This window comes from Hyla sarda, chromosome 2 (genome assembly GCF_029499605.1).
Source record: "Hyla sarda isolate aHylSar1 chromosome 2, aHylSar1.hap1, whole genome shotgun sequence".
In the NCBI taxonomy this organism is placed as follows: Eukaryota; Metazoa; Chordata; class Amphibia; order Anura; family Hylidae; genus Hyla; species Hyla sarda.
The window spans coordinates 456444963-456471975 of NC_079190.1; the positions used below are offsets into that span (position 1 = coordinate 456444963).

At 38.9% G+C, this 27013-nt stretch overlaps 1 protein-coding gene across 8 annotated transcripts in view; it reads right to left on the reverse strand.

Annotated features, from left to right (window-relative positions):
* ROBO2 (roundabout guidance receptor 2) overlaps window positions 1-27013 on the reverse strand; it is a 524692-nt gene that overhangs the window by 56723 nt on the left and 440956 nt on the right. For all 8 annotated transcript variants that reach the window (XM_056559374.1, XM_056559371.1, XM_056559377.1 and 5 more), the window contains exons 14-17: window positions 25461-25582; window positions 15998-16229; window positions 8976-9100; window positions 6883-7054 (exon numbers count right to left, since the gene is read on the reverse strand). In XM_056559374.1, coding sequence (XP_056415349.1) covers window positions 6883-7054; window positions 8976-9100; window positions 15998-16229; window positions 25461-25582 — 651 coding nt within the window. The remainder of the gene's footprint in view (window positions 1-6882; window positions 7055-8975; window positions 9101-15997; window positions 16230-25460; window positions 25583-27013) is intronic.

Sequence of the window (27013 nt, forward strand, 5' to 3'; positions counted from 1 at the left end):
CCGACTCCGTCGGCCATACCTGTATCCTGACCTGACTGCAATAAAACTACACATTGCTGCAATATTGTGAGTGCCATCTCCATTTCTTACACTGTATTGGATATTTCTTGGAAGAGATTGAGCACCACGAGTAACAGCCGATCCGGGTGCGGGACATTGACTGCACGGGTGCATATACCCTACCACTCAGTAGAGCAGTGCCGACTTATCTTTCAACCGATATCCTAATACAATAATAATTCTCTAACAGTGATGTACACTCAATTGGTCCCTGTCCCCACCTGTATTGGAGTGTGGTAGGAAACCCACACAAACAAAGAGTTGTAGGTGTTGCCCTTGGTGGGATTTGAACCTAGCACAGCAGGGCAATAGTGCTAACCACTGAGCCACAGTGCTTAGCTAATAAAGCTAATAAAGCTAATCAAGCTAATCAAGCTAATCAAGGAGACCCAGTGCAGATGTTTTACTCTGTGATGTCCATATGGCCTTTTAAAGTGCTGAACTTTTTATTAGTTATATCTGTTCTGGAAAAGTTGAGCAACAACCAAATTGGCTTTCGATGACACAACTCAATAGGGCTGTCAACCAGCTGTCCCTTCCTTACAAAGTCACCAGTCAGTCTTATATTCTAGAAATGGTTGGTGAAAATCCCTGTGGGACCTGTAAATGTTAGTTGTCATCCAGGTTAAATAGATAAATAAGAAAGAGGTGAGTAGAATTGTTGGCAACTTGAAGGATGAGGATGACTCAGGAACATTTAGGGTCAATTCACACGTACAGTATTCTGCGCAGATTTGATGCGCAGGATTTTAAGCTCTGTTCAGTCATTTAGTTTACATTGAAATCTGCAGCAGAAAATCCTGCGCATCAAATCTGCACAGAATACTGTACATGTGAATAAACCATTAAAGGGGTTATCCAGGAAAATACTTTTTTTTATATATATCAACTGGCTCCAGAAAGTTAAACAGATTTGTAAATTATCAATGAAATAGTATATGGTATGTGTAGCTCACCTAGGATATGTAGCAGGTACTCGAGGTTAAATATGGAATATTTATAGTTACCAGTCCTCAAGAGTACTGTGAAAATGTGAATTAAGGAGAAATTAAGGAATAAGAAGAGATTCAGAGGTATGAATGATTGATAGACAATTTATTATTATTTAAAAAGTATATATCAGTGCCGGTCGCCTTAGCAGGGCCCTTGCATGGGGTGAATGGCAATATAAAAGTTATCAATAAAAAATTTCCATATAATGAAAGATGATAAAAACAGTACTGTACCAAGTATAATAGAAAAAATGTAAAAATGTAAAATAAATATATATTGTTCTGCTTATTGCACTTAGTTCATTGGTGATATAGTTCTTGTGTGTATACACTTGTTACACTTAAATCGTTGATGATATAGTTCTCATATATAGTTCATTGGTGATATAGTGCAGAAATATTAAGGCATCCCAACATATTAATGTAGTAGGTGGATGATAGATGGTAAATGGATAAAGTCTCTCCAGAGAGGAACTATTCGATAAGTGCTTGTATAGCCGCAGCTGTAGTGTGAACTGGACAAATATGCAAGGCTCAATCACAGTCACCAAACGCGTTTCGGGGTTCAAAGCCTATTAGTAGTGCCCCTTCCTCAGTGGTGATACACTTGTGCGCTACCATAGGGCCCTGCGGGAACGCACTATTTAATACATAATAAATACTAATTTTTATATATCCATTTTTTCCTCTATTATTTATACCAGACATCCACCATTTAATCTTTTTGATATTGAGCTGAGGACTAATATCCTATTCTTACTACTTTTTTATATCTATCTGTGGGGGAGAGCTTTTAGTTAACCTCGCTCATTTTTTGTGGTTGAGCTACACATATCTGTATACTCATAATTTACAAATCTGTTTTACTTTCTAGAGCCAGTTGATATATATATACAAAAAAAAAATTTTTTTTCCTGGATAACCCCTTTAAGGAAGAATCCAAACTGTCAAGTAGTGGGCAAAGTTACCACCATGTGAGCATCTGGCTGAGCATCTAATACACTGAATGTGCCCAGTCCCAAGGCGGGTATAGAAGCACCCATAGCCCTTAATTGGGTAGGACATCCACCAAAACTGAAACGAGGCTAATTTAACATCTACGTTTTTGATCTATATATACATTTTAACAGAGTACGGTAAATATATATATATATATATATATATATATATATATATATATATACACTGTATAACCTTAATAATGAATTACTTTTTGGCCAATGTTTTACAGGTTTTGGAATAAAAAACTGCTTTGTTATTTATTTTTTTAAGATATGAATTAGTCCTCACCCCCGATACATCGTTGATTCCACTTATGGACATTATTCCGCAGAAAAGACTAATTTCCTTATTCCCCGCTCCCTTACTACATGAACTGCAAACTCATTAATACCCTTGTGAATACTGCGCAAATGTAAATGAAACCACTTTTATACACAGCAAAAAGGTTACTGCGATCCAGCGCTCCAGTAATTGTACTTAGCTGTAATCTGTACCACACAACCCTAAGGAGATAATGAACTCATTTTTTTTTCCAAAAACCCTAATATGATTATTGAATAACTTGCTGTATGCATCTAAAATGTCCACACAGTGTAGTTAATAATACATAGGATATGTCTAGGTCTGGGTTAAGGGTCTGATGTAGGAGACAGCTGTGAAGAAGCATTCAATTCCCCTTCCTTTCTACACACATAGAGCAAAGACAGTTCATGGGCTGAACCAATCATTATGATACGCCGGCTTATCAATTTCCTATGAACTAGTGATATGAATGAAGTATTAGGTGCTTCATGTAATGTGGAACTAATGAAGTACAAAATAATAGGATGTAACCTATTAACTTACTAAAAGCCAGGAGGCACCCAGCACCTACTGACTTATTTGTAACAAGCCAATGGAAACCAAAGCATTGAATAACCCCGATAGGTAACAAAAGTGTCCATTATATGTTCAAAATAAGTACAAATAGGTTGTACCTATACAAAGAAAACACTTACCAGCAAGGATGGGCATAGCTATAGAGGTAGCAGTCACACCGGGGCCCTGGTGCCAAGGGGGGCCCCAAAGCACATCTTCCCCATTAGAGACCAGTAATAAAATTGGCATATGGGGCCCTGTTGCAGATTTTGCATCGGGGCCCAGAAGCTACAAGCTGCGCCTCTGCCAGCAAGCACCAGTGATAATTGTCATTCTTCAGTCCCATCAGTACAGTGGATTATTTAGGTGCCATATGGGCGCCCAACCATTTGTGTGAATACTTAAGGGGGCGCCATTACCACCTGACATTCGCATCCCTAATCCCTTATTTGCACAGGAAGCAGCAACAATCCTCAGTTTATTAATAAGTTAATTCATTTTGCTAATATGTCCTGACAATATATAGCATTTATAAAATGTGGCAAAACTTCAACTCCCAGCATGCTGGGAGTTGAAGTTTTGCAGCATCTAGAGGGTAACAGTTTGAGACCACTGGTACGATGGAAAGGTAAGGGTGGGCACATCCAAGAGTGTTTACTGTATGATTGTATTATTTACAAATATCTCCTTTCTTAATTTATCTCTAAACTCAACAACACATCCTGAGATGTATGGCATTAGATGGCTGACTTTTCACAACATCATGATTTAGTAACACTCTGTCATGAGATGTATATACTGTGTTTGTCTACATGGGGCCACCCAGTTATTCTTATGTAAATTAAGATATTGGGGTGTTCTGATTGTGCTGAGATATTGTGTTTAAAAGGGGTACTCCGGTGAATTATAATTTTTTAAAATCAACTGGTGCCAGAACATTAAACATATTTGTAAATTACTTCTATTTAAAAATCTTAACCCTTCTAGTACTTTTCAGCTGCTGTATGCTCCACAGAAAGCTCTTTTCTTTTTGAATATCTTTTCTGTCTGACCACAAGGCTCTCTGCTGACACCTCTGTCTGTCTTAGGATAGGTTTGCGATGCAGATTTGCTCCTGCTCTTGACAGTTCCTGAGACAGACAGAGGTGTCAGCAGAGAGCACTGTGGTCAGACAGAAAATACATTTAAAAAGAAAAGAACGTCCTGTTGAGTATACAACAGCTGATAAGTACTGGAAGGGTAAAGATTTTTTAAATAGAAGTAATTTACAAATCTGTTTAACGTTCTGGCACCAGCTGTTTTAAAAAACAATGTTTTTCACTGGAGTACCCTTTTAAATTTTTTTCATGAATAAACTGAATCCTTAAAGGAATGTTCAAGCATACCCGTCAGATCCAACAAAAAAACATTTATTTTTTATATTTCACCCAGTATCTAATCCTGATCATGTACATCTAATTTGTATGTGTCTAGCACTTTTTTTTTTTATTACACTTTTAATTTAGTTCACTAATCTGAATTGCTCTCAAATGGAGGGGAGCGTGGCCTCACTGTGCAGGTCTCCGCCCCCTCCCTCAGTATGCTGTCTGCTCACATCTCCCCTAGTATTAGCAAAACTACAACTCCCAGCTTGTCCTTACTGACAGTAGTGGGGCACAAGCTGACAGTGGGAGGATTTTTCCTCCAACTGTGAGCCCTGCACTCACAGCTGTCAATCAAGGCAGTATGTCCATGACATAGGTGATGATGTATGGACACAGCAGGACTAGTATGTGTCCAAGCAGGCTGGGGAGGCAGTTGTTTGACTGGCTTTTTCAGTATAATGAAAGCAAGTGCAAAACTTATTGGTTTTGCATGCTTTACAACATATCAAAAGTTTTTGTATCTGACAGTGCCCATTTAAGGGTAGACAGATATGTCTTCAGGTAGTATATGGTAAACCAGATGAACAAAAGGTCCTATACAAGGAGCCAACCAATCTTAAAAAGTATGAGGATACATATTAGAGAAAAGTTGGCCAAAGCTAGCACTGATCGAGTAATGTGTACTGGGACCCTCAACTCCCCCCAAAAGATGATGTCAGGGGGGAAAGGGTAAGGTATGTTGAATTTCACCACCAACTCTTTTCATCCCTTTGAATATAAGCCTCTGCCAGAGGTATGTGGCAGTAGCTTATTTCTTTCTCCTCATTGAAAATACATGCAATTCATGTACAAGAGGAAAATCTGGAAAAATAGCTGCTAGCCAAAATAATATTCAGCTGGCTGACTGCTAAAGAGGGGGTATGGGCACCTAAATGCTCACCTTTGAGCATATTGTGAGTGTCTAGTATGTATAATGTATAATGAGACTGTAGTACAGTGCCTCCTGAGGGCTCAATAGCACTTTGAAGATCTACCTCCTGGCTATAATACGGGTCAGTTGCATAGCAGATGTGAACAGTTTGCATTTCTACGCAAGAAAAAATAAAAGATTATACATATATAATGAAATAACAAAAACATGTCCTTATTACAAGAGGCTTAACTACTTGTAATCTGGTAAAAACGCTCAGCGGTGGAGAACAGACGTTAGAATAGCATTATTAGGTGAGGTAATAGACTGTGCTTGTTTTATAGTAATATATCCAGATATGTTGCATTGTTTGTTAATGCATCTGAATTAGCTCATGTTGAGCAGTTTTGGTCTCCTCCAAGGTGGAATGGAGCCGAGAGCCCATCATAGGTTTGTGTTCAGATGAATGCTCTGCTGATTTGATTACAGCTGCACTTCTATATCCTGGAGAAATCCCCAGTGACACCATCAATGGTAATATACTGGCAGAGCAAGACGGGGCTGAAAAGCCCCAGATTTGAAATCCCTCGAAGTCTCTAATGTTGAATCATGTGTTCATTGTTAGACTCATATTATGCATCAGCTATTAATGAACAGCACAGAGTCCGGCTACAACACATGGACTGAAACGCTTCGCAAGGAGCACCATGGGTATACAAAGAGGAATGTTTTATGCAACCTCCAGCCTAACGGAAATCACCTCTATGCGTAAAGAATAATGTTATTTATCACATACTTCTAAGATCACAAATAGTCTATTGTTCTTTTCATCAAGGACAAACATATTATATAGGTAACAGATGTGGCTTACATAGGCTCTTGAATAGAGTCTTCATGAGAAGTGAAAACCTCAACACTCTACAAAGAAAACAAGGAAGCCTTATCTTGATCCCCGATGTGTTAGGATAACTTATTTCAACTTCAGAAGTACAGTACTCACTAATACCCAGATATCCAGACACAATACATTGCTGTATCACGTAAACAGAATCAAGATAACCATGGCTACATCTGTGGCTGTCGACTGAACGTTCATTTGTATCAAAGCTATCGAACCTCCATAGACTTGACTGAGCCTGCATCTGTTATGAATGTGAAGAGAGGAGTAAGTTGTGTCCAGAAACCTCTAGTGGTAGATGATCTACCTTGAGAACAAAAGAATTGGGCTTATTGGAACCCACCTCAACATCTGCTATCGGGAGTCCTGAGGTCCCCATACATGATTGGCCGATACCCATGATTTTGCTGTCCCTTCTACTAGTGACTAGAAGGAAGTGAGCAAACTTCTATAGTAGATCTTGCACTTTACAGAAATTATTACTAGGGGAAAAGTATTATATTGATCTGCAAGGATACATAAATATAATGACCAAATATTGTTGGGAAACTATGACTATTATGGATGCATAGCCTGAAGTAATTCTATTGAGTTAGATACTGGCTTGGAGTGGTTGTAGTCACCACTGACTCTTATGACTAAAGAGACCCATAGACCCTCTACGACTTAAGAGTTAACAGTGTGATAAGAAGCATATGATGGTTGGGGTCAAAACTCTGTACTAGGGCCAAGGAGTTTTAAGTTAGAACTCATATAACTCAATTACATTTCATTATAAAAATAAATAATCATCCTTACCTATTAATATATGTTGAGGATCACTTTTTACACCGATCCCAGCACTTGTGCTTGCAGCAACCTCAACCCGATACTGGATGCCAGGAAAAAGTCCTCCGATCACCACTGAACGAATAGCAGCATCTACAGTCTTGTTAATGTGGAACCTGGTCTCATTGCCTATACACCATATCTGTATACAATTGAATAAAAAATAAAAATGAAAGATAACAATATTGTTAGATATTACAATATACACCATCTTTATTACTGTCTACAATGATGTATTTACAAGAACTCCAGAAAGTTGATGCAGAGGAAAAATATGAGATAATTGTGCTCTTGCTGAAGGAATATTCTTTTTTGTATGTACTCCAGATTTCTGACCTATAAAAAGACATTTTAGCACAGCATGGGGAACTGAATTGGTGGAAGAAAAAAAAGTTTATTTCATCTAAAATGGCTACTTAAAAACCCATATGTTTTCCATCTGTTGACTAAAGTATTTTTATTTAACTGAGTCTCATAACTAGTAAGATCCCCTTCTGTTGAGAACACTGCACAAGAATTAATATGGAAGGACTATGTAAAACATTGTATTTTTAGAATAAATGTTTGGAAAATACACCCTTTTTAGCTTGTGTAATGTGCATCCAAAACCACGCAATACATTTCTATATGGGCAATGATGAGATTGAGTTGAACAGAGACATTGGAATTCAATACTATGATATTGGTATGACCTAAACCAGCACTGGTACCAGCGCTCTCTTCATATGATCAGTGGAGATCTGACCTGTGCCCACCCCATACCAATTAACTGTAACCTTATATTGTTTACCAGGCACAGGGCTGTACATTTGGTAGTGGCTGTGCCTAGTATGGAATATCCTTAAAGGGGTACTTCACCCCTAGACATCTTATCACCTATTCAAAGGATCCAGCATCGGGACCCCCGCAATCTCGCCTGCAGCACCCCAGACATCCGGTGCACAGAGAGAAATTCGCTCTGTGCCAGATGACTGGCGTCCTTCACGCCCCCTCCCATAGACTTGCATTGAGGGTGCATGTCAATGACGTAATGAGCCTCCGGCACTGCACCCGACACTCTAAACGAACGCCAGGTGCAGCAGGGAGATGGCAGGGGTCCCCAGTGGGGGTACCCACGCGATCAGACATCTTATCCCCTATTCTTTGGAATAGGGATAAGATGTCTAGGGGTGGAGTACCCCTTTAAGCGTTAGTCACCTGTAGTAATAGACACAGCCACTATCAAATGTATGGCACCATGTTTGGTAAAAATTGAGGGGTGTTGGGGCCATTCAATTGCAAGCATGCTAAAGGCACCCCCATTTGGGAAACACCCTTCTAAAGCTTTGTTGTGATCTCTATTTTGGAATTTTTTCTTCTTCTGGATCAACACTTTACAATCACAGGTTGAAATTGACGGACCCACAAATCTCTCAATGTTGTCAATAACACATGGATGCTTTGTAAATAAGAAACCTAATGCACATTGTCAGTCCCCTCTTGTTCCGCTATGTAATTCCAATTGTCAAATCCATAAAAAGCAGGCGTCAGATAAATTTTAGCATTTTTTTTCCAGCTAGCCGATAACGCTTTCGAGGCTTTTGACGGCTACCAGTGTTATGAAGAAGTTAATCATATGTTAATCTACTTTAAACCTTATATGAAGAATGGAAAATGCCCCCACCATCAAGATGAATCTATTAAATCAGTAAGTATTGACAGGGGTGAAGTCGAGGTTAATATCTGTATGGGGGTTAATAAATCCTGATGCAATATTGATCTCGTCAAATAAATAGACACATAATGACTATGTATTTTAGGATCTTACATTTGCACAGAGGATAATCTCCCGAAACATGTCAGATTCACTGTACTACAGATGAAAATAATAATATGCTTGTTGGGCTCAGATGGAAGATGAAAATGATATTGTTTTCCAAAATTGAGAGCAGCAAAATAAGTGAAAGAATAAATTTCCCATTATTCCTGAATATATTTATTTATTTATTTACTTGTTTATTTATTTTTTGTTTAAATTTGGCTTTTGCAATCCGTTTATGTTGTACAGAAGAAAACAGCCTTACCCTATAGTCTTGAATAATTCCATTCTGGTGATCGGATGGAGGGGGGTCCCAGGAGACGCTGATACTTGTGCTATTGTTGCTCCCGACTGTCAAGACTGTAACAGACTGCGGTGGAGCACTTGGGGCTAGAGCAGGTGAACAGAAAAAAAATAGGAAAAAGACATTAATCCTTTGAGCTGAAGTCTCATTTTAGTAACCGAATATATATCCAGGCATGCAGAACCCTTTTCTCAAGATCCCTGCAGACTTGAATATGCAAACATAGCAAGGAGCTGAGCTTGAAATATTGGCTGTTGTGATAACATCTGTTTAATAAAAAAAGACAACATTTTGTCTATTTGTTATTTAGCAAAAAATAAGCCTCATTCATTAACTAAAAACACATTGTCCTTTGTATTTTTCTTTATTTGAAAAATTCAAATATAAAAAAAATATATGTATAATAAACCCTGGCGTATTCTTGACCCATCCAGAGTCTTTGTTTTTTATTTATTTATTATTATTTTTTTTGCAACATGGATTTCAAATTCACATTGGAAAAAAAATCCCCATTGTAGTTTTATGGAATGTGGAACCCACCTGTTTTTTACAAAAATACCCTAGCGTGTTTTGGGTGGTTGTAAAGAAATAACATCTGGGCAGATTCCACATTGGATAGCCTGGACATGGGTTTTTCTACCCACATTCAAAATGCAAAAGGGATTCTACTACAGATTTTTAAGATAGTGCACACGCCATTAAACACATTGGTCTCGTGATTTGCAAAGGTGAGCAAACGATACAGTTGTAGCAAACCACAGACTTATAGAACCATTAACACTGGTAATTTATTGGTGGCCTTTAGTGACAAAGCTTCCACATGATCCTAGAAAAAAGACAGCATTTTAGGTTTTCTTTATATTGACTATGAATGTTCTGTGTTGGGTTCTGGTAACTCTGTAGTCAATTTCACACAATTAAATCTATATCCAATCCATAGAGCACATGCCTAGAAGACAATATATCTATTGATTTCTTTGTTTTCTCAGCCCCCTGCCTTTTCACATATCCAATTCCAAATTGCATGAATGTGTGAAGAAACAAAGAATAGGTAACAAAGGAAGCGTATGCTTGACAAATTTTAATACCTTACTCTTTAATTCCCATCTCTGATCTACACATGGCACAAAACTATCCCGAAACTATTGGACAAACAGAATAGGAACTATTTTTGGCTTATCCTACATCGAGATGAATTAGTGGCCCCAGTGGGCATGTGCTAAATCTCCTGAGTAAGCTATAGAACATGGCCTTACGTCCAACAGATATCAGAAGGGTTTTCCCATTTAGGTCTATCCAATATGCTTCAATCACATTTCCTGTGGGGAAAAATACATTGGAACAGTGGGTTATTTTCATTTGTTTTCATTTAATTTGCAATCTTTTTGACCTTGAAGTGCATATCTTCAAAGGAAACTTGTGGTCGTTCAACCCATTCACATGAATTATCAATCCAGAAGCAGCTGTCTACAGGTGAGTGACCCCTGTCTATCTGCTAGAGAAGAGCTAGTTTAAATATGTTTTACTTATTAAAAATTGCCGTAAAATAAAAAAGTCTAGATACATTACTAAGACTCTTCAATGAAATCAGTACCTCCAAGTCAAGCCAAGGATACATGGGGATACTGACAAAAGGGTATGCCAACGTATCCAGTGGTATACCTGTAGTGCTTTCATTTAAAATAATAGATCAAATATTGCCTAATAATCACTTAATTCTGTCTGTTTCCTTTTTTACTTTTTTGTCAGACTGTAAAAATACAGGAGGCTATGCTTTTCAGTCCTGCAAAAAAAAAAGGAAAAGAGCATACATTCGAACATTAAAGGGGTACTCTGCCTCTAGACATCTCATCCCCTATCCAAAGGACAGGGAATAAGATGTCAGATCGCAAGGGGCAGCACCCGGCGTTCATTTAGAACACTGGGTGCGGGCAGCAGGATCGTGACGCCATGACCCCTCCCATAGACTTGCATTGAGGGGGAGAGGCGTGACACCGAGGGGCGTGTCCACGACATCATGACCCCCGCCGCCTGCTCCACGTGTTCGGAGTAAAATGTTCAGAACGCTGAGACAGCAGAATATCCCTTTAAGAGTCCCTTATAGGCTACAATTGGTCAAAGGACCTGCTGCTGAAACATTGCAGCATACTCTTTTGCTAGTACACCAGCATATAATGGTGATGTAGCCCAAAAATTTGATGTAAATGGGGTCTAATCCAGCCATGACCCCATTGGCTTTAATGAGGTTCATGAAGGCTAATTTTGAGTTTTAAAAATACTGGAAACTTGATGAAAACTTGGTAGACTCTGAAGTATAAACTGAGCCAACAAGTATAAATCTGCTCAATATATTATATACAGTACCTATATATCTGGTGATTTGCCATTATACTCTTTAGCACTTAGTTCTGATATTATTATTAGGCCAAATTCCACTGAACATGCTATGCCATAAAATTTAGTTATCTCATTACAGAAGTGTATATTTTCAAAAACAGTTATACAACCGCCCTAATGGTGCTCCCAATACATCAAACTATCTAGACTGTGGACAGTCTGCCCATGTTGTAAAAGCAAATGACCCCTTCACCATTTACTCTTCAGAGTGAAAGATACTGTAGCAATTTAAGAGAATCAATTACGGTGTCTGGATCACAACATGGCAGAGAAATGACTCATTAAGCTTAATTGTCCTTGATAGGTACTGTATGGATGGAAGGAGCTGTAATCATATACGTGCCATACTAAATACCATGGGGGAGATTTATCAAAACCTGTGCAAAGTTGACCAGTTGCCCATAGCAACCGATCAGCTCTCTTTTTTAATTTTTGAAAAGGCCTCTGAAAAATGAAATAAGCGACCTGATTGGTTACTATGGGCAACTGGTCAACTTTTCCTCTGCACAGTTTTTGATAAATCTCCCCCAAGGTTTTCAAAGAACAATATATAGAGGCTTTCTTGTTAACTCCATTTATGGTCTGTTGAGTTTTCATTTTAGCCACAAATTATTTTGAAAGTAATTTTGTTATCAGCAGTTGCCAGAGAAAAAGTATTTTTTATGAACATTCTGTTATTTTTTAGGACATTCTGAGAGGTAAGTGTCTTTTGGTAGATGTGTATGAATCAACACTGCTGGGAGTAGTTTGAGAAATCTAGTCGTAGACAACCTACTGGTCCAAATGCACCTATTACCACGATGATCAAGCAACGTTTAACTTTTTTTCCTTCTAAAATGCCAAAACACTTCTGCTCTTTTGCGATCTTTACAATTTTCACTTTTTTGAGTCCTTATTCTTCACTCATCAAACTTGTATTTCCAACTTAAGTGTCATCGTTCTAAGCATCTAACTCTCATACGGAAAGACTGAAGTGATTACCAGACTTTAATTGCACACCTGTGCATCTGCTATAAAAAAATATTATTGGCAGGGAACGTACCTGGCATGATACACGCACAACTCTATCATGTGCGCCTGGATATACAAAGCAAAACCTCAAATACATAGGTTTAATAAGTCCGATCTAACCATCACAAAGAAAGTTCTGCGGCAAAATACCATTGCTTCACAATATTGTCCCTATATTTTATTGCTGACCTGAAAACTAAGGGGCAAACAAAAATGCTTTGATGCAAAACAATAATTAAAAAAAAAAATACAAATGCACTGACAACAGACATCCAGACTACGGTTGATTGAAGTTATCAATATATCCAAAAGAGTCTGCAATCGTCTAGAAATTATAATGTGAATTATTGTTGAATGTTCATGTATTTTTATTTATTTTTTTATTTCCTGCTGGGAAAACCCACACAAGCTGCCCCCCAGAATGACTATTCCAATGGTGAAAAATATCTGCACAGATGCAGCTACCAATGTTTCTAAGGCACCAACCCAGGAATGCCAAAAACGTTCAACTTTAGGTAGGGTTTATATAAACCTCACCCCTTTTTTTTTTACAGCCCGGTTAGCTGGATTGTTGAAGCAAAATAAGGTTTTACTAAAACCTTTACCCCTTTCCTGAGACTCGGTTTGCTAGTTTGTCCCAGCAAAATCAGGACTGTTGGCTAGGGCTAAAAATCTCATGTACATGAGTGTATTATGGCGGCATTGTGCTACACCCTAATACAACTTCTACAGAGGTTCACAAGCCCTCTACTATACCTCAGTATGGAAACCATTTGGGTGGCTTATGAGAGTCCTATTCTCTTGAATTCCTCACAAATTTGACATGGCATGGCATTCAATGTATAGTCTAACAGTGGCCCTTAGACATCTGCTTGGCCACATATGCCCTAAAATTGTTAGCTACATGGTCAACTTTGTGAAATATTCCATGTGGTATTGGTTTATCCGTAAAGCAAAAACTATCTGAACTGGATTATGACCTTTTAATACATGTATAAATATGTTTTGTTTTCATAGGGCTCTATGGAAATCAGCTACCAGTAACCATAATCTATGCTCCTGCTCAGTAAAACCCTTTACAAGATGATTGCTTTTAAAGCTTAAAAAAAAAAAAAATAATAATATATATATATATATATATATATATATATATATATATATGTATATATATATATATATATATATATATATACTTTACACAATCCTTCTCTGGTTGTTTTATATCTTCCCTCACTCGTATGGCTATATATTTTAAAGCGCTTGTCTGGGGAGGCTGTGGTTATTAAATAGACCACATTGCAAAACAACATTTTTTAAAGTGTTTTCTCATTTCCCTTGCTGCGGGTTTGTGGAGACATAGACCTGATAGTTGACAGGTCAATTATTTCAGTACTGAGCTGCTTTTCCACAAATGTGCAAGGACCCAAATCGCTGCTCATCTTTTTCCTCTGCAGCCAAAGTGAATTCCATTTGTTACTTACGCAAGGCCAAAGAGGTGGAAGATGGATCCTTACTAGATGTTGACAAATGCCGGCGCCAGATAAAAAGTCTAACTGTGGGGAAATTAATTTTTGGATGGTGGCCTTTGAAGTACCATTCTATATAAAAAGTAATCCAGTGAAAGTTGGCTTTCTTGGTAATGTGTCAAGTGCCTTTGATTTGTTTATCTCGCTCTGCTCGGATTTATATAAGGCCAGTCTGTTGCCTCTCATGAGATTGCTATTTTTATTCCAGAAAAGTCTTTCACTGACAATTTTTGTTGCGCTAAATGTAAGGCTATACTGTAGGTTGTTTTACCTGGAAGGAAACAGTACTCAATCAAAGTCTACAACACACATACATTGTAGTATTTCCTATGACATTTAGAGGGGTTGTATCAAAGACAACCACTTTTATAGTATGTCTACCCTGGGGGGGATGGGCGGCGGTCATTGGGGATGTAGCTGTGGTCAGTTAAGCATTTCCCATGACAGTGGTCTCTGAAGGAAAATGCAGTATAACATCGTGGCATTTCAGATGAATACAACTCAAGTCTGCTAGAACATGGACAACATAGGTTTAGATGGTATGTATTGCAAGTTTATCTCTTCTGTCATTTCAGAAAATGAACTTCAAAAGACTTTTGGATGACTTGGTGGTTATCTAGCTTTGAAAACTAATTTTTAAATAACCTATTTAAAAATTCTAAATGAATAGTGTGGAGTCCTCTGTTCTGTTAGCTCAATTATTCGCTTAAATGAAGCTACACAGATGCCTACTGACTTGATAGAGTTACTGTGTAACTCCTCATTTCTCCTGTGGGGGCATTGCAGCAAAATTGAATACGTGGCATGATTCTTCCAGAGACCACAACTGATTAAGAAGAGTCAAGTAGTGGGACGCTGTCATCAGTTTACCATCCGAAGACCCTTCTAAGAAGGCTAACTTGCTTTGACAAATGCAGCTACATGTTTAGTATGAACTAAATTTTACATCCCCATGTTTCAGGCTACTGTTTTTGCTTTAACAACATTGTTTAACTAAACTGTTGAATTTTCATCACTGTTAATTTTCCCTGCAGTGCCTGGAGATAACCGTCATGGGACTCTGTGGCCGGACCCACATAGATTGGTTAATTGTCTTAAAAACATCTAAATGGGGTTGTCTTCATAGGACAATCTTCTTAAATAAATCCCCAAAAATATATATTTTCATTTCTGCAAACAGAAAACACATCAAACTATTGAAATTTAAATTTACACAGCTAATATAAAGTTTTAGGTTCTATTTTATTTCTGTAGCATACGTAGAAATGAATGGGAATAAGGCACTGTGAACAATTTACTCGGCAACTCAACAGAGTACAGTATGAAGAAACTGGACCTTGAAACACTCAAAATTGATTTCAAGGGCAAAGCAAATAAAACAAACTTGGGCCAACATATACAATATTTTATTGCTGGTTGACTTGAGTGCAAATATGTCAAACTTTGTAAACTGTGAAATCATTCTGCTCCCACATCAGTTCGACACCAATTACCTCCAATGCTTGATGGCATTTGACAGATGATAAAATTATTTATCACAGATTCCGGTAAGCAATGGCAGCAGGTAGCGTCTCTGAAGGTTACATTAATCTGTGCAACAGATCGAGCCTTGTGACTTTCACATATCTCTGAGCCATAAACATCTTGTTCAATACTGCAAGTCTAGTGGCACTTTAAGTACACTGGCTGTAGGACGTGACAGTAAGTGAAAATGTCATCTCGTCTCCAACCAGCCACAGATTTAAAGGAAAAAAGCACCTAATACTATGTAGTTTTTAACTAAAAGATAGATAAACTTCACAAAGGCTCGGGATAATCTCTCTGGAAACACATTTGCACATTGTGACCCTGTACCACAAAGCCTCTAAAAAATTGAAGATTGGCATAAAATACTTCTTTTTTTTAGATGTCAAGACCCCTTTTAGTAGATACCAAGCTTTATCTTGCAGCAACCTCACAATTTATTAAGAATAAAATCAGCAAAGTCAATTTCTAATCTCTTAAAAGGTGATCTAATAAGGTAAATGTATGCAGCTCTTGAGCTCCTACCTTCTTCTGTTGTCCGAGCTGACTTTGACTCACTATCCATCCCTTGAAACTCATTGAAATAAGGTCGAACTTTAATCTCATAAGTAACTCCTTTTTTTAAGTTGGATATCACAGTACTACGCTCGGCGGGAACCTTGACCTCAAAGTTCTGCCATGCAGATGAAGACTGCAGGCCTGTTATCTGGCGGTACATCACCCGGAATCCTTGTATGAACTGGGATTGACGATCCACCTGAAATAATACAAAATGCATGACGTGTTACATGTCCTTTACTAAAAACACCAACATACTCATTCAATTATTTACTTGTTTTGCTTTTTTGTGTTTTTTATTGTTTCCTGGATAAGAATACAATATAATATAAGAAATATAATTTGCCATCCCTTTTTTATGCTAAAAAGCTGATTTTTTTTGTTTGTTTCTAATATTACAACTTTTTTTAAAAATACTATAATTGCGTTTATTTTACCGGTCGGGGGAAAAAACCCCCACCAAGAAAATTATACTCCACTCTTAGTAAATCCAGGCTAATGAGTGGGTCGTAACTCACATCCAAAAGTGTGTCTCAGATCCCCCCCCTCATGGATTCCACAACAGAATTTTCCAATGCAGGAATCTGTCATGTGAACACACCCTAACAATCTAACAAGCCACAGCCCCTTTAATATGAAATATGCTTTGTGTTAGAATCACCTCATTTGGGTTCAGGGACAATTGTAGATACATGCATTTAAACCTTAAAACTATGTCAGTAAAGAACATAAGTATAAGGAGTTAAAAGAAGAGAAAACTCAGTATATAAGTTAATAGTATTAGAAGGGATGTTTGACCTAAATAATCAGATGAACACCAAATGTAGCTGTCTCTTCGTTGATAATATCACATCCCATACAGTCTCAGGATTCCTCTTACATGACCATTTCTCTGGCTTTGTATTCAGGTTCTACCAGAACATAAGGGATTAGGTGTCCTCCAGTGGATGGAGATTGAGAGTCAACCCTGTAGTCATTGATGTGATGGTGTTTAGCTACTCTTCATATGGTGCACACACATTCATCGGGTAAGTGCTTTTTAACTTATCTACTCTAGTTGTTTTCTTTTAGGTATGAAACGTATGGTGATAAACATTAAGGACTGCAGGAACTAGGTAAGAACGGGGTTGAGCTTACTTGAGTTCTGTCCGTATATTGAAAACATTAACTATAACTCCATGTTATCCCTCAGAATTCTGTGGTCAGTTAAAACAACTATTACAAGTTTAATGGTAAACCCATGTGAGGAATCTATTGTTGTTCATCCAACAACTTTACATGGGTATATTTTATAATACAAGGTCCTAAATACTGACATAAGGAGCATGGGGGTGGTATTGGCTTCCATATCATTGTCGATAGAGGTAGAATAAGTACATAGAGCTTTATGGACTGTCTATGGTCTAGGAAATGTAAACACTGACATTGCCTGGGGCTGGAGCACCTGAAATCCTTGTATAAAGAACATTTTAACAGAGAGCGTATTCTAAACTTTGGTATAAGCTCATTTATTTAAATGCTTTTTTATATATATTCCCAAAAACCATATAAAACGTCCTAAGCACTTCACAAAACATTTATTCACCGAGCGAACCCCGCAGAACCACCTAACTTTTCCTGCCTGGAGGCAATGAAGTGCAAACTGAAAACATATTGAAGTAGATTGGTCTGAAATCATGATTTAACAATTTACATGACGCTTGTGTTTTCACTTGGTGACCACTTACAGAGATTGAAACCAAATGGAACTTTGTGAAGTATTTTAGACTTTAAGAGAATATGGAGTGAGATAGCCATGTGGTTAACATTTAAGATGTGTCTTGGGATCCTATAATATAAACCTATCTATGTAATCCTTTGACTTGGCCATTTTTAGAAGTGAATGACAAGTGAAGTAATGCAAATTGCATTAATCAGTAATCTGACTCCAGAACAGGTGAGCAGCTCCGTAACTTTCCAATGGACTGAATAAATCCAGTCTGGAGAGCGGAGGCTCGGCACTATTCAGCCTGTCAAGTCTTGTCAATATAATTAGTGTAGAGTGTTGACAGCAAACACAAAATAGTTTAAAAAATAAATAAATCCGGCTTCACTTGTTGTCTTCAAATTTCGTGAAAGCTGCTGCTCTTTTCCTCCAGAAAATAAGCATTGAACCAGAAGAGAGAGTTATTTATTTATGTATTTATTTGTCTATTTATCTTTAACAAATTGTATCCATAAAAAATAATGTTCGCTTTGCTTTGTTGATGTCCACTGTTTTTTTTTTGTTTTTTTTAGCAATATTTCCTATAACTGTGAATCTATATTGGGTCTACACCACCTATACTAAAGCACTTTGCATATGACAGAGCCATGTGCATGGAGCCTCTACAGTGACAAACACAGTCCCAGGGATGTAACAATCTACTATATAGCACCTTCATATTGCTACAGATTACAGATGCAATGCAATTGAAGACTACCTCAATTATAAAGCATAGAACAGAATAAGCCATTATACCTCCTTATTTTGCTCTATGAAATCTGGGGTATAGCACGGTACAGTATGACCCCATGTATTTCCTTATGTGCTTGACACAGTGGTGTGAACAAAGCCTATGTCAAAGCCTAAATCTCTTTTATATATATATATATATATATATATATATATATATATATATATATATATATATATATAAAAATAAAAAAAAGTCAAGGATTTCATTTTCATTTACAATAAGTAATGATACATTTTTACTCTTCCTTTTACTTGAATCTTTTAAAAGAGTTGTCTGGGTGCATTTTTTGCTATTTATTAATATATAAAAAATGAAAAAAGTCATACTTATCTTCAATGGTCCCAGTCTGACCTCATCTTTCACAGCTCCCGGTCTGACTTCCTCCACTCGCCACTGCTACTTCCGGCTTCCAAGGAGAGTCATCTAAGCCTAACATAAATTGAGGTGGGACCCTGTTGTGGCCAGTGATTGACTGAGATTACTCTCCTCAGAAGCAGGTAGTAGTGGAGAATGGATGATGTCAGATTGTGAGCTGTAGGGGGAGGGGGGGACTGGAGTAGGTAAGTAAGTACATTTATTTATTTTTATATATTTTATATAACCATATACCATCTACAGTGCTCCCTCAAGTTGGTTCAAGTTGGGAAACCATTTCATGTTGAAACCATAACGCTATGGAAACCTGCTGATTGGTTCTGAAGCCCCAAAAAATGTAATTCAAAAATAGGAAAAAGTGAGGATTAAAGAAAAATAAGTAGATAACTATGTAGAAGATATCTATGTATAGGACAGGAGCTTGTCTAGGGCCCTGTATAGTACACACACAGTGTCCTAAAAAAATAAAATGTAGCCACCCTCACCTACTGTCCAAAGGAGCAACTAACCCTAACACAGATAAAGAGTAGTACAGAACATGTAGTACCTCTCTGTACTGTAGGGGTGCTACCAGACAGCCAGTCAGTACATGCACTTCAGTAATATAGGAGTTTTACCAATGAAATGCCCATTCTGATTGGTCAGTTCTTCCAGCCATTGACAAGTTAACACACTAGGTGGATGTACCATTAGAAAATCAAAAAGAGAAACCATAAGCAAAAAATGCCTAAAATGCATAAAAGTGTTTTCCAAAAAAATATTCCCATTGTGTTTTTTTGTAATCTAACATCGCAAATTAATATTTATTTGTGGGACAACTCCTTTAAGAACTGCAAGCCAAAATAATAGCAGCATTGAACGTTCATCGCAAGGCGTTTCCCCCCTTTATTCCATGCTGATAGCGCTAACCATTATAAGTAAAACATGAGTTTTTCTAAAGAATGCCTAAAACATTGGTGCTATGATGGAAAAGTTATAATTTCAATAGTATAATAATGAGGAATCATCCTTCAGCTTTCTGCAAAAAGAAAAAAAAATACCAGAGCAACCTAGAAGTACCTATGGGAGCCGACTTCTGTATAAGTATCTACAATGATCAAACTCTAGAGATTAGACATTCCCCAAATTCTAGTACAGAGAGGACACAAAGTGTATTTTTCCAGGATTTGTGATCTAAGGATAAAAAGAACAGCAGCGTCTTACATGTATAATACTCCTACACACGGATAATGAAGTCATGAGCATAGCCTGGGATTTATACTGGGAAATAACAAGTCACCTGAGACTCATTAGAGCCTTAAAATCATTGCGGAGAATAGCAGCGTGGAGGCAGTTTGGGGAACAATATATATACTGTATATGGAGGCTTATGCTGGCTGGAAACTTGGCAATGCTCCTCACCTGGTTATCATGGATTATATTTAACAAGATCGGTGACAGTGGAAGAATGCGGCAGAGGTTATATGACTGTGTCCTTCACGTGTCCGCCTGAAGAGGTCAACATTGCAATTTGTGAAAGCGGACTGTATCCTACATTGGTGGTCTCCAAACTTTGGACCTTAAGGGGTTGCAAAACTACAACTCCTAAATTTTTAGGGATGTTTATTGATGGTACAGTGATGGGTGGAAGTATTTTAGGCTTTAAAGGGGTACTCGGGTAAAAAAAATAAAAAAATAAAAAAAAATGTAATCAACTGGTGCCAGAAAGTTAAACAGATTTGTAAATTACTTCTATTAAATAATATTAATACTTCCAGTACTTATCAGCTGCTGTATAAGACAGAGGAAGTTGTGTAGTTCTTTTCTGTCTGACCACAGTGCTCTCTGCTGACACCTCTGTCCATGCCAGAAACTGTCCAGATCAGGATAGGTTAACTAGGGGGATTTGTTCCGGCTCTGGACAGTTCCTGACACAGACAGAGGTGTCAGCAGAGAGCACTGTAGTATGACAGAAACCAAATTAATAAAGAAAAGAGCTTCCTCTGTGGTATACAGCAGCTGATAAGTACTGTAAGTGCTAGATTTTTAAATAGAAGTAATTTACAAATCTGTCAACATTCTGGCACCAGTTGATTTAAAAAGAAAATAATGTTTTCCACCAGAGTATCCCTTTAAGTGAGATAGCCATATGGTTAACTCTTAAGATGTGACTTGGGATGCTATAATATAAAACAAAATATACATTAATCCTTGGTTATAAAGTGGTTTCCATGGTGTCCTTTTTGTTAACAGACTGAATTATGGGTAAAAAAGGGGATATGATAGAGACTTTCAAATACATAAAGGGAATCAACACGGTAAAGGAGAAGCGCATATTTAAAAGAAAAACTACCACAAGAGGTCGCAGTTTTAAATTACAGAGGCAAAGGTTTAAAAGTAATATCAGGAAGTATTACTTTACTGAGGGAGTAGTGGATGCATGGAATAGCCTTCCAACAGAAGTGGTTGCTGCAAATACAGTGAAGGAATTTAAACAGGCATGGGATAAGCATAAGGCTAGCCTTCATATAAGATAGGGCCAGGGGCTATTGATAGAATTCAGATTATTGGGCAGACTAGATGGGCCACATTCTATGTTAAACATAGCTTCCTGGTCTCTTAGATTGGAACTCTTTATTGAATTCATTATTGGTGAGAAAACTATAGACGTGTCATACCTTACCTTTACTTTCAGCTTAAAATATCTCAAGGTGACCACCTTTGAAAAAAAGCATGATTTTGTGATACCCTGCTGAGAGTTGTTTATGCTATATGCGTCTATATGTGGCCACCCAGTGGTTGTAATGGGAGTTTCAGCAAGTTCAGCATTTCTCTAGAATGTTACAACATTCACAGAAAAGGTAAGAGTGAGCACATTCTTGAAGCATTACTGTCATTTAAATTAACTTTTTGCATCTTATTCAGACTAAAAGTTGTACAGACTAAAAGTCAAAAGTTAAGAATGGTTGTGGTCTCAATGCTGAGAACCCCCCTAAACATCAGTTACAGCAGTGCACTTTACTGCTGGGTGTTGTAGACCAGCTAGCCCTTTGGAGACTACATGGCTGTAATGTACATATGAGTCCTTATAATGTACATATGAGTGACTTTTAATAGGACCCCCCACCAACTTATATTTGAAAAGTGGAAAGGCTTTGTTCCTGTCATGTTAAGAATGAGTGCTTAGTGTATATGCTGTGAAAAGCTAAGCTTAGCCAAAGGGCTCCATTTACTAGATAAATGCTAAAAAATAAGTTTCCTTAAAATCACCTACAGTACGCTTGTATAGATAAAAAGGCATTATATAGAGTGATATATTTATCTATATGAGAAAGAAGCATAGCAGACTATACTATTCCATAGAAAGCTATGGGCGGCTGGTCCCACTATGAAGGAGATTTATCATTCTCCTCTTCTGAGGGATGTCCTCCCAGATGTCCTCAGACTACCTCTGGCAAGCACATGGAGGGCTGTGCGGCCCATCAGAGAAATGCCACACCACACCATTACTGACTCACCACCAAACCGGAGGATGTTGCAGGCAGCAGAACATTCTCCATGGTGTCTCCAGACTCTGTCATGTCTGTCACATGTGCTCAGTGTGAACCTGCTTTATCTTTGAAGAGCACAGGGCACCAGTGGCAAATTTGCCAATCTTGGTGTTCTCTGGCAAATGTCAAATGCCCTGCATGGTGTTGGGCTGTAAGCACAACCCCCACCTGTGGACGTCGGACCCTCATACCACCCTCATGGAGTGGACACATGCAAATCTGTGGTCTGCAGGAGGTAATTTTGCAGGGCTCTGCCAGTGCTCCTCCTGTTCCTCCTTGCACAAAGGCAGAGGTAGAGGTCCTGCTGCTGGGTTGTTGCCCTCCTACGGCCTCCTCCACGTCTCCTGACGTACTGGCCTGCCATCTGGTAGCGCCTCCATGCTCTGGACACTACGCTGACAGATACAGCAAACCTTCTTGCCACAGCTCGCATTGATGTGCCATTCTGGATTAGCTGCACTACCTGAGCTACTTGTGTAGGTTGTAGACTCCATCTCATGCTACCACTACCATTCAAAAGTGACCAAAACATCAGCCAGGAAGCATAGGAACTGAGAAGTGGTCTGTGGTCACCACCTGCAGAACCACTCCTTTATTGGGGTGTCTTGCTAATTGCCTATAATTTCCACCTGTTGTCTGTTCCATTTGCACAACAGCATGTGAAATTGATTGTCAATCAGTGTTGCTTCCTGAGTGGACAGTGTGATTTCACAGAAGTGTGATTGACTTGGCGTTACATTGTGTTCTTTAAGTGTTCCCTTTATTTTTTTGAGCAGTGTAAATCTCATGACAGAGTGTCATGAAATCATGTTATTTTGAAAAGATTATCCTCAAATCCCATACATCTCAGGAGATATTGAACTTAGTAATAAGGGTCATTGCTGTGATAAGTGAGGGTCCCAGTAGGAATCCCATACTGAAGACAATTTCTCTCCTGATCCATCTTAAAGGGGTACTCCATTGGCCAACGTTTGGAACTAAATGTTCTGAACATTGTTTTGGCGCTGCAGGGGTCAGCCATGCCCCTCGTGATGTCATGGTCACGCCCCCTCAATGCAAGTCAATGGGAGGGGGCGTACGCCCGCCACGCCCCCTCCCATAGACTTGCATTGAGGGGGCATAGCTGTGATGTCACAAGGGGCGTGGCCACCCCCCGCAGTGCCAAAACAGTGTTCGGAACATTTAGTTTGGAATGTTGGTCAGTGGAGTACCCCTTTATGATGGATCAGGAGAGAAATCGTCTTCAGTACTGGATTCCTACTGGGACCCTTACTTATCACAGCAATGACCCTTATTACTAAGTTCAATATCTCCTGAGATGTATGGGATGTGAGGATAATCTTTTCAAAATAACATGATTTCATGACACTCTGTCATGAGATTTACACTGCTCAAAAAAAATAAGAAAGCTAAAATACCCCTTACTTCTGCATACCTTGTTTGGTAATTCATCAAAGAAAATGTTACACATACACTGCCTCCACTGTAAATAACTCTATGCAGAGATATGAATGCAACCATGATGTTGTGATCATGTTATGTGAATATCTACCAAACAAGCTGAATTCTGTAGAACATTAAACAGCTGTTTTCCAGATACAGGAGGTTATAAATCTGACAACATTGTTTAACTTTGTCTCTGGTTCTCAATAATTAATAGTTTATGTGTATTAGGATTTTCTAAGGGGATGAAAGATCTGAACCCATGTGCAGAGCACAGGCCTGGAGGGTATAACCGCTGATGAATAACACTGGCCCTAAATATCATGCTTGTTCAGACTCTTTACTCCACGTGTATGGTAGAGAGCTCTAGTGAGACTAAATCTGGAATACTGGGGACAGTACCGGAGACCTCGCCTACATTATATTGATAAAACAGACCAATCCATGTGGACCCAAGCAGACACCTAAAAAAAAGCAAAAGGGGGACTGGAAGGGAAAGTCTGAGCCTAGCGGTGGGGACGTGGTGGAATGACAGTGACTCAGCGGAGGTGAGTGCCGGTACAGGCTGTACGCCAGCAGACACCGACCACCAGCGTCACAATATTGAACATAAAAAAGAATTATCACTAGTGTAACACATAATGTTCTCAAAATTTGAAGTACTGGGTCTAAGAATTTTTTTTTTTACCACAGCAGTACCTCTGACTGTGTGTACTCTATACGCCGAATATTAACCTGTACTGGTTTCCGAGCAGCCTGCATAGATGATGTTATTTTTAGCTCATTAAGTTATTGAATGTGTTAGTTTTCCACCCTACTTCTGGTTTTAATGTGTCAAAATCAATACTAGAAAGTCAGTGACAGAATGCAAGAGTAGGATAACACATTTACTTTGCAGTGATTTATGCTGAATCTATTTCCTTTAACTCTTTACTCAGTGACCAACAAACGTATGGCTATAGAGATTTTATTTTTAAGAAAAGTCTCTTTTTGAAGTCTTGCAGTCCAATATACCTAATACATTTCAGGACTATTACTTTCCTATATCTACCTGTTGCTCATACTGTAGCCCAGTCATAGTATGACCCCAGCTATGTCAAAGTGGAAGATGAAAGTCGATGGTCATCACATAGTGTCATGGTAATATGGGTATAGAGCTGGTAGTCAAAATTGGACCTTGGTGGCAACTGAAGCACAGGCTGAGACAAAGTCCAGTAAGCAAGGGCGGGACTAGCACTCCTCTGTGCTCACTCCTGTCCTGTCTACAGACTGCAGCATGAAAACAGAGAGGAGGGGTTACAGAGCAGCCTGCAGTGATTAGATGAAGAGACCCAGCACAGCACAGCAGACTCAGTAAGTAAATATATGGTGACTGAGGGCGGGCTCAGTGCTTGCCTCGGGCAAGCCCCTTCCTGAGCAGTGGATGTCAGAATGAGTGAGCAGCAGAACAGAGGGACTTGTGAGCCAAATACAGAATATAGACACATAAAAAAAGCATCTGCATGACCTAGTGAGTAACATATATAAGCATTATTTTATTTCTATGATATGACAAGTATTCTTTAAGAACTATAGAGAACTTACCGTCCAAGAGATCTGGATAGTGGTAGGGGAAAGAACTACAGGATTATGCAGTCGAACAATCACATCTCCCAGTTCCTTCTGGACTTGTCGGTGGTCCACACCTTGAACTGTTGGACTTATATCTGGTAAATACAAACATCGAACAGTTAAAAAGTAACAATTTTCTCTACAAAATTGATTCTGCCGTGGAATTATAGGTATTTCTGATGGATTATTTAGAAGAAGCGGCTCGGGCTATGGATCAATTTGATAAAATGGAAAGTGGAGAAATGCTCCGGCTACATGACTGTGGCTCCTGTCTAGACAGCACATATTGAATAATAAGCACAGTGAACTTTCTGAGCAGAGTGGAAGCTTCTCTTTCCTATAACTTAGTTGCTTGGTATTTATGGACACTGCACATAAGTAACATATACATATACATAATAATAATGTTTCCCAACCAGTGTGCTCCCAGCTGTTGCAAAACTACAAGTCCCAGCATGCCTGGACAGCCTTTGGCTGTCCGTGCATGCTGGGATTTGTGGATTTGCAACAGTTGGAGGGAAATACTGCATTATAAGCATTATTTAAAATTAATTTATGGCTGACTACACTAAACTAAATAATACTTAATGGAAACTTGTCATAGTAATAGGCCATATATATATATATATATATATATATATATATATATATACTGCTCAAAAAAATGGAAAACACTTAAAGGGGTTCTCCGGTGCTTACACATCTTATCCCCTATCCAAAGGATAGGGGATAAGATGCCTGATCGAGGGAGTCCCGTCGCTGGGGACCCCCGTAATCTTGCACGCGGCACCCCGTTTGTAATCAGGCCTCCGCCCCCATGTGACGTCACACTCCGCCCCTCAATGCAAGCCTACGGTAGGGGGCGAGACAGCCATCACGGCCCCTCCCGCAGGTTTGCATTGAGGGGCGGAGTGTAACGTCACACGGGGCGGAGGCGTGACGTCACACGCCGACGGCTGTGTGGTCGCCGGTAATCAGACCCGGAGCGAACACGCTCCGGGGACTGATTACAAACGGGGGGGCCACGTGCAAGATTACGGAGGCCCCAGCGGCGGGACTCCCTCGATCAGGCATCTTATCCCCTATCCTTTGGATAGGGGATAAGATGTGTAAGCACCGGAGAACCCCTTTAAACAACACAATGTAACTCCAAGTCAATCACACTTCTGTGAAATCACACTGTCCACTCAGGAAGCAACACTGATTGACAATCAATTTCACATGCTGTTGTGCAAATGGAACAGACAACAGGTGGAAATTTTAGACAATTAGCAAGACACCCCCAATAAAGGAGTGGTTCTGCAGGTGGTGACCACAGACCACTTATCGGTTCCTATGCTTCCTGGCTGATGTTTTGGTCACTTTTGAATGCTGCAGTGCTTTCACTCTAGTGGTAGCATGAGACAGAGTCTGCAACCCACACAAGTGGCTCAGGTACTGCAGCTAATCCAAAATGGCACATCAATGCGAGCTGTGGCAAGAAGATTTGCTCTGTCTGTCAGCATAGTGTCCAGAGTATGGAGGCG